Here is a 10099-nt window from a genome sequence, read left to right as displayed (position 1 = left end):
ATGTATGTGTTTATATTCACTATGTTGTAATATATATATATATATATATATATATATATATATATATATATATATATATATGTACAAACAAATTTTAAATGTGTTAATTTTGATAACTGTTTAATTTAAAAAACATAAAAATATTTATATATATATATATATATATATATATATATATATTTATTTATTTATATTTACATTTACATGTGTTGTTATAAAAAGAGTATCTACTTGAGTGGTATTCTTCCGCTTCGTATTCTATTTCTTTGAAAAACGAATTGGTAGTTTTTAAAAAGTTTATATCGTCTACACATAACAGCTAAATGATATGCTTCAAGATAATCATTATTTTGTATTTTAAATATTTGAAATTTTCTTACACCTGCTTCATTATATGTACAAATATATGCATGATAGGAAGGTTCATAAAATACACCTCTATAACCACTTTTATTTTTATCTGGAATAACATTAACTTGTTTAATTAATTCATTATTATATTTAGCTATTAGGTTACTATCCATAACATTGAGAGGTGTATTTTTTGTATCTTTTTTTTCTTGATCCTTGATATTATGTTTATTAAATCTTTTATTATATTGTTTAGCTAATATTATTGCTTTATTTCTGGCTGCTTCAAAATTTCTTTTTTTTTTACAACTAAAGCTTCTAAAAACTTGAATTCCTTGTTTATAATGATATACAAGAAATCTTTTGAATATATTATCATAGACAATGTTTTTCCTGCTATTTTGTATTAAACCAATACGTTGTCTCCTTTTTTTTTTAGGATAAAAAAATTCTAATCTTTTAGCTGATCCAGTATTTACAATTCTCTGTTCTTTTGGTTTTTTTTTTCTTTTCAATCCTCCACTTCTACCGCTAAAATGTTTTTTATCATAATAAAAGAGTGAATCATTATTAATTCCTTTTACTATACATCTATTATAATAAAAATTTCTTTTTACATTATTTAATAGAAATAAGTTATTTTGTTTTATCATATATATATCAGACAATAATAGAAAATTTCCATTATTTTTCTTAACATTTAAATGATCATTTTTTTTTATTTCATATAAAATTGAATAATTATTCTTTTTTATACTATCATAAAAATATTGTAATTTTTCTTCTAAAAGGTATTTATTATATAGGATATTTTTATATGGACATTGATGTTTATATAATTTTGTATAATATCTAAAAATCATTTTTCATTTCTTTATAGGTATTATTTATATATATTTTTCCTTTTTTTAATAGAGCAATCATTTTTAAATATATATTCTTATTATTTATAATTTTGTAATACGAAAAAAATTGATGATAACAAAAAAAAAAAAAAAAAAAAAATTTGTTATTAAAATTGTTTTTAAAAATAACGTTTGTGTTGATACTTATATGTTATGTATAAATTAATTATATATAAAGTACACATAATTATAATATATGTTATAATTTATGTGAACAATAGAAGTGCTCTTAATTTTTTTGCTTACATTTTTGTATATATGTACAATATGAATTATTATTAATTTTTCTTTTTTTTTTTAAACTACTTTAAGGTACAAAAAAAAATAAAATAAATAAAAATATGACTATAAAATATATTATATGATAAATTAAAGAGAAAAAAAGAAAAATATTAAAAATAAAAATAAGCATGAAAATCCTTATTTGAGAAAAAAAATGTATTATTAATATATAAATGATTGAACATATATGAAATATTATTTGTGTGGAAAAATGTATATATAAAATAAATAAATAAATATATATATATATATGAAGTATATATTTCATCACAAAATACACATTAATTCGTATAAATATACATATATATATATATATATATATATATATATATATATATATATAATTATATTTATTATTTTTTAATTTTTTTTTGTATTTGTGGGAAGAACTACTTTTATAAGTCCGAAGGAAAATAATAAATATATCTTATATATTCGTCTTTTTGTCATATATATATTTTATTTATTTATTTATTATTTATTTTTTTTTTTTTGGTGTGTATATATTTTCTTTTTCTTGTTTAATAAATAAATATATATTTGTATATTTATTAATGTTTATGTTTATTTTATAAACCCGAATAATATATAATAATGAACATTTAAAAGTTAAAGCTTATCATTTTACAAGTAGCAGAGAAATATAAAAAGTTAACCTTATTTTATGAACAATATGAATATATTGTTATGATATATTTTATTGCTATATATATAATGTATTAAAAAAAAAGAAAAATAAAAGGAAAATGTTAAAGAAAAAATTAAAAAGCAAAAAAATTTATAGGCTTTATAAGATTTGAAAATTAAGATATAACAGAATAAAAATATAGGAATATGTTTCAAGCAATCGACACAAATATATATATATATATATATATATATATATATAAATGTTTAAATAAGAAAAAGAAAAAATTTATAAATGCATACATATATGAATACTTCATATGACCATTATATTATACATACATATTTTAGTTTAGAAGAATGAAATTGTGGCATATATTATTTGAAATTACAGTATTTAGTATTATAAATATTATTCTTAATTCCTCAAATTTATGTATTGTTATTTGTTTTATGAATGGCAATTATTTAAATAAGACATATACAAAAGGTACACATAATAATAAAACATATAATATTTTAAATATATATAAAACTAAAGATGCTTTTAAATTATATATGACAAAAAAGTTTAAATATAAGTATAGAAATACATTAGAAAAAAGAATAAAGAAGGGACAAAAACGTAATGAAATATATCAAAAATTAAAAAAAAAACATAGTGCATATATAGTAATAACTGAAAAATTAAGTAAATTAGATCCTAATCAAGAATATTTTAAATATGATAAAAATATATTAAAAGAATATGAAAATATACCAGATATTTATAAAAATAAAAAACTTGGAAGGAAATTTAATCAATATGATTATTGGTATTCATCCAAAAAAAAAGAAGCTAAATATAATTATAGTAGACATGTTAATTTTGCTATTACAGAAAATAAATTTAATTTTAAAAATGTTTTTTCATATTTTCATATATTAGAAATTGTACATGAGAAATTTAAAAACAACTCTTTTTATATTAATGGATTACAATCATTTATAAATAAATACTATGATCCCATAACACAGAAAAGAATTAAATTTTATGATAAAATTAAAGAAATGCATGAAATGAAAAGTAAAAAGGGTGAACATATAAATGATGAAAACAATGATACAGATAATAATGCAAAGAAAAAACTTGACAACATTGATAATAATAATAAGATGGATAGTGATAAAGATAATTCAAAAGATATATCTAAAAATAATAAAGATACATCATTAAATGAGGAATTAAAACAAAATGATGAACACAAAGAAAGAAAAAATCTTTCAAAATTAGATATGTTTGAAATAATAAAAATGAATATAGATGGATACATGCATAAAAATGAAGTAAATCCTGAAGACTCTTCATTTACACTTTTTGGTTCTAATACAAGTTGTCTTTTAAAAAAAAAAAGATCTCCTGTGGCTTATGATATTAGTTGTCCTTTTAGGAAATCTCCCTTATCTTCTAAACGAAGAAGGCAAAAAGAAAAAAAACTTTTTGATATTATAAATTTTAATTGTAAAACAAGAAAGGAAAGATTAATGTTAAATGCTGTAAAGAGGTTATCTATTAAAAAATTAAAAGGAGAGGATTATATATTAGATGCTACAGATCGTGTATAATATGATTAAAATTATATATTTAATCTTTTACAACATGGTAATATGAATAAAAATATTAATAATATTTAAAAATAAAATAAAATAGAGAATATTTCATGACACTAATGTGTTAATATTTTATAGTGATCATATTTTTATATAATAAACATTATTTTCTTATTTTTACTTATTATATATATATATATATATATATATATATATATATATATATATATATATATTATTTTTATCTTTTATTTATTTATTTTATTTATTTTTTATTTTTTTTGTGTGCTAGTTGTATAAACTATACAATTTAAACCCTTTAAAATAAAATTCATTAATATTATGAAACTTATATGTTTATGTAATTATAAATATAAATATATATATATATATAATCTTATTTTTAATGTTTAAATATTTTAATCATAAAGAAAATGTAATGTATTCATATAAAAGTGTAAATTTCATATATACACATAAATATATGAACACACACATGATATCATATTTTTTTAAAAATTAATCGTGAATATAATTAGCTATATATAAAATAAATCATACGAAAGAATAATATTAAAAATTGGATAGAAAAAAAAAAAAAAATATGAAATGGCTAGAAAATTTTAAAAACTAGCCAAATAAAAAAAAATAATAAAAATAAAAGCTAGATAATTATTAAAATTTATTAAAAAAAAAAAAAAAAAATGTCCATTAAAAATAATCATTTTAAGTATATATATATGTAAATAATTGTGTATTATTTTTCTTAGCCTACACATTTTGAGACAACGCTTCATATTTATATGAATATATGAATATATAAATATATTATAATACTTCAATTTTCTTTTATTTCAGTAAAAAAACTTTCAAGGGTACTTTTTTTTTTAATTTTTGTATTTTTCTTATCGTGAGAAAAAAGAGTATCAACTGCTTGATTTTTAGTAACACCTGTAAAAAATTTATCTAAGAATCCATTTTCTTTTTTTTCTTTATTTTCAACAAAAGTTTTGGATGAATTTATATATACTTGAGAAGTACTTTTAATATCATGTAGATTTTTCTTTTCATCATCTGATATATTATTTTGTTGATTAGCATAACTTTTTTCATATATTTCTCTACGTTTTTGTTCATCGTCTTTATTATCTTCATAATAAATAGTATTTTCCTGATTGTGTTTTGAATTTTCATCTTTCATTTGTCTTTTTAAGTATTCGTTTGTAATTTCACTATGTAATGTACTATATTCGTCATCTACTAAGCTAATAGATAGCATCATATTTTTGATATTTTTAAATAAGCTTGAAACTTTAACAGCCAATCTTTGATTTTTCTTATCATTTTTGAGTATAGCAAACATTCTCATAATCCATTTATCATATAATTTGTTTAATGATTTTAATGTATCATTAGCTGTTTTATTTTTTCCATCATTCATATAGTCATGATACATATTTGCAAATAATTGTTTACAGAAAAGATCTATTCTAGATCTCATTTCATCGTATTGCTCCCAAGGTAATAATGCTGATTCTTCATTATTTGATTCATTATCTAAAGATAAGTTTGGATTTTTTTGTAATAAATTAACATATTTTTCATAAGATATTAGATTACATTCGTTCATAACAACATATTTTTTTTCAACATTATATCCAAGACAACTTTCGATTTTATTAGATCTTGGTTCTATTTCATTTTTTTGTAATTTTATGACTGATATTTGTTCAAAGTTATCAAAGTATAATGGATAATAAATACATCCATTATTAGTATATTCATCATTATTATTATTATTATTATGATAATTATTATTAATTCTTGGTTTATCTTCTTCATCGTCAAAATTTTCATTTCCAAGTTCCTCATCTTCATAATCATCGTTCTCTTCATCATCCTCTTCCACTTCATCATCTAAAAATTGCATGACTCCTTCATTATTATTACCATGGTGATTAGAAGATTTATTTTTATTTTTTCTTTTTAAAGGGTTCAATTTTGAGGGTGTCGCATTTTTCATATTTGAATTGACATAATCTTCATTATCGTCTTTCTGTGAATGGATATGACTTGACATAATATCATTATTATTATTATTTGATTCATTTAATATATCTTGATTGTTTTCATTTATTTGTAATAAATTTTCTTTATTTTCTACTTCATTTAAAATTTGCATATCAAATACAGGTACCCAATCATATACTAATTGATTATTTTTTTTAAAAATAGGATATAAACCATATATATAATTAGATGTATCTTTGACATAAGGTACTCCAAAATTCGACATATTAACCCAGTTTAAGTAATGACATGAGGGCAGAGATAAAACATCTTCATATAGTATTGTTATATGATATGTGTTATATTTATTTGGTTTTAGATTTGTAAAATTTTCATAAATTTTGTAGAGTGTACATGTATATGTATTATTTATATTAGTTGTAGTAACATTTTCATATATATATGGGCATGTAATAATAAATAGTAAATAGTCATAAGCACATATAGCTACAGGTAATCCTTTCAATAAGATAGTATTAATAATATAACCATATGTAGAATATATACGTAAGAAGTTATTTGATGTTACTACTGCTACAAAATTATTACCATTAGCAACACCTTTAATATATTCATCTGATGGAAGATATTTATTCCATATAATATTATCTTTTAAATTATGAAAACATAAGATACTATTATTTTTATTTCCAGATTTTTCATATGGATTAGATGCTAATGCAAAACCATATGCACTTAAAGAAGCACTAGTAACATTATAAATATCAGTAATTTTTTTTTTTCCAATTTCTTCACCTCTAAATAAAAATATATATATATATGTTTTACTTCCTTCTTTTTTTTTGGTTATATGTCCAATATCATTCCAGAACATACACCATTGATCATTAATATTTTCTGGTTCTTCACATAATCCAGGAGCAAGAACTATAAAATCATCTAAATTTATTTTAGTGTAATTTGTTATTTGTTTTTGTAAATGGTCCACTTGTTTCTTTAATTCTCTTAGTTGATCAAATTTATCTTTTACATACGTATTAAATCCAATCATACTTCTTTGATCATCATCATTATCAAATAAATAATTCCCATCTCTATCAATAACAACATCTCTATTTTTATTAATAAAATTCTGAAGATTATATTCTTTAGGGTTATATATATTTTCATCTTCTCCATATTTACTTTTATCAACTGAATGAACATTGTTTGGAATATTCATTTGATTACTTTCAAAATCATCATACATATTTGATATTACTTTGTTATGCTTTGTTTCTTTTGAGCTTTTTAGTTGACTACTTAATTTATGTAATTTTTTCATGGTACATTCTGCACTCTCTTCATAATTATAATTAGAAGCATCATCTTTATCATTGTCATCATTAAAATTGTGATTTTGTCTATCATTTTTAGGATGTCCATCTGGTTTATAATTATTATCGTGCTTATTATGTATATCATGTGTAAGGTGTTTATTATCTTCTTTGACTTTTTGTTCGTTTGCATTAATTTCCTTTTCAATATTTTTATAAGACAAGGGGAAAGATTCTTGACTTTCATCATCATCAGAAAAAATTTTTTTTTTTCTTCTTTTCATATTTGTAGAATTAAAATTATCATTATTGGATATGCTAACTCTTTTTTTTTTTTGTACACTAGCTGATGCATATTCGTTTGTAATTTTATCATTTTCTATATAATTATTATAAAAATATTGCTCATTTTTATTATCAATACTGAAGCTATTAAAAATATCACCATCGTTTCTTTTACTTTTACGTTTAGTGTGTATAGTACCGTTTGGATAAATTATTCCTTGCAATTCTTGTTCCTTATTTTGGTTCTTATTATTCAAATTTATATCCTTTTTATGATCAGCAAATATATTATGTTGATCTATATTTTGGTCATTGTTATTGTATGTATTTTTATCATTAAAGGAGCCTTGTAATATATCATTATCGTCATTATCAGATTGATTGCATTCAATTTTTTGTAGAATATCTTTATCTAATAATTTTAGATTAGCTAGATGTTTTTCTTGAGCTAGCATTGATATATGTAAATAGTTATTAAAAAAGGATATATCAAAATAAGAAATAGCATAATCACTTTTAAATTTGTATATACAATATTCAAGTTCAAATTCCCATATAGAAAAAATATAATCTGAAGAACTTAGAGATATTAATAATGTGACATTATTTGATATAGTAATAAATTTCATTGAATTGATAAGTGTCTCATGTATAGGTAAGGATGTAAATTCATAAACATTATAATTATATAAAGTTAAATATCGTATATTTTTTTTTCCACATAAAGCAATACAATGATTTTTTGGATGCCAATCACAGTTGAGTAGATATTTATAATTTTTTGATAGATCAAATATATTCTTAATTTCTATAAAATTATTACTATTATTATTATTGCTGTTATTATTATTTTTAGTTGGTGAGTAATTATCCTTATCATGTAATATACCAAATACATCACTCTTATAAATATCATATATATATAAATTAGCATGATTAAAAATAGCTAGATTTTTATAATTATGACTTAAACAGAAATTATAAGTATATTCATGTATAGGAATTTTAATAGCATTTTGTAATTTCTCACTATATAATATTAAAGTATAATCTTTATATAAAATAAAAACATTCAAATTATTTTTTATAACAAATAATTCAATATTTACTATGTCACAAACTTTTCTGTATATTAATTTTTCATAATTAAATAATTTATTTTTATCATCTTGATGACATAACCATACATTACCTTCTTCAAATGCTATACAAACATAATTTACTTTTTCTTCTTTTGTCATCATATCTTTAGAAGTTTTAGAAAATTGACAAGTACTTAGAACATCATCATTCATATTATTATTATTATTATTAATATTATTATTTTCTATTTCACCTTTATTTTGTTCTTTTTCTCTATTCTTTTCATTTGTCTCATTATTATTCGAACTTACTAAATCATTACCGTTAAAAGAATCATTTATTTTTATATCCTCCTCTTCTTTTTTTCCTTTTAATCTTCTTTTTAATTTTATATTATTTGAAACATAAACAATCTTTTCATTCTTATCAGCCTCCTTAATACTATATATACCAATATTGTGTGCCCTCACAATATTTTTATTTTCTTCATAGTTATAAAATTTTATTTTATTTCCATTAATTAAAAGCAAATGGTTATTATAATGCCTTAAAAATAAGGTTGTGTTAATATCTGAAAAGTATAAATTTTCCATATTCAAAAATTATATAATAAAAATAAAATATATATATGAGAATATTTTTGTATAAATATATTATATTGTTCACAAATTATAATATATATATATATATATATATATAATTCTTAAATGGTAAAAAATAAAACAAAATAAATAAAAATATGTATAATTATATATATATATATATATATATTATTTAAATGTAACTTATGATTCATATATGAACATATATAAATATCTAAGAAAAAAAAAAAAAAATATATATATATATATATATAATATATTACACATTTATATATTATATATTTAAATAAATTATATATTATAAGAATATTTTATACACTTTACCAAATTATTAAAATTCCAACAAAATATTATTATATATATATATATTAATTATTATCATTATAATATATATAATATTTTTGTTATAACAAAAGGTGCTATAATAAATCATAATAATAATAATAATAATAATTATAATACATTTAAATATACACATATGAAATTTTTTATTTTTTATATAAAATAATGAATTATATATCCAAATTATTATTACAAATATTTAAAGAAAAAATATAAAATATAAAATAAAAAAAAAAAAAAAAGTGTAAATGTTTAATACATATTAATACAATTCTGTATGCTTAAAAATATATTAATGTAACTCTCATTTAAATTGAATATAAGCAACTATCTTTTAAAAAATATTAAATTTGCGTATGCACATTATAAATTTCTCTTTTTTTTTTTTTTTCTTTTTTCAATTTTTTTTTATAGGTACACAATATATATATATATATATATATTATAAGTTTATTAAAAATTTTTAAGTGTATAAAACAAATATATAGAACAAAAAAAAAAAAAAAAAAAATTATAAATATATATATATATATATATATATATATATATATATACATAATCAAAATAAATTTAAAAAAAAATAGTGTCTTTAAAGAAATATATTTTTTTATATAAGCAAAATGTGTTTTATTAATAATATGGAATATTAAAAAAAAAATTAAAAATGAAAAATTTTGAATTAATA

At 18.6% G+C, this 10099-nt stretch overlaps 3 protein-coding genes across 3 annotated transcripts; 1 reads left to right on the top strand and 2 right to left on the bottom strand.

Moving 5' to 3' along the window:
• Nucleotides 1-227: 227 nt before the first annotated feature.
• Nucleotides 228-1214, bottom strand: PADL01_1304000 (transcription factor with AP2 domain(s); the record flags this gene model as incomplete). The annotated part of the gene is made up of 1 exon (XM_028683564.1): nt 228-1214. The coding sequence occupies one exon, from the start codon at nt 1212-1214 to the stop codon at nt 228-230; it is 987 nt and encodes a 328-aa protein (XP_028539729.1).
• Nucleotides 1215-2525: 1311 nt separating this feature from the next.
• PADL01_1303900 (conserved Plasmodium protein, unknown function) lies at nt 2526-3770 on the top strand (the record flags this gene model as incomplete). The annotated part of the gene is made up of 1 exon (XM_028683563.1): nt 2526-3770. The coding sequence occupies one exon, from the start codon at nt 2526-2528 to the stop codon at nt 3768-3770; it is 1245 nt and encodes a 414-aa protein (XP_028539728.1).
• Nucleotides 3771-4593: 823 nt separating this feature from the next.
• PADL01_1303800 (conserved Plasmodium protein, unknown function) lies at nt 4594-9063 on the bottom strand (the record flags this gene model as incomplete). Its single annotated transcript, XM_028683562.1, has 1 exon — nt 4594-9063. The coding sequence occupies one exon, from the start codon at nt 9061-9063 to the stop codon at nt 4594-4596; it is 4470 nt and encodes a 1489-aa protein (XP_028539727.1).
• Between the last annotated feature and the right edge of the window lie 1036 nt (nt 9064-10099).

This window comes from Plasmodium sp. gorilla clade G2 (assembly GCF_900097015.1).
Source record: "Plasmodium sp. gorilla clade G2 genome assembly, chromosome: 13".
In the NCBI taxonomy this organism is placed as follows: domain Eukaryota; phylum Apicomplexa; class Aconoidasida; order Haemosporida; family Plasmodiidae; genus Plasmodium; species Plasmodium adleri (nom. inval.).
Note: the sequence above shows the minus strand (reverse complement) of the source record. Positions and strands in the feature narration are given on the sequence as shown.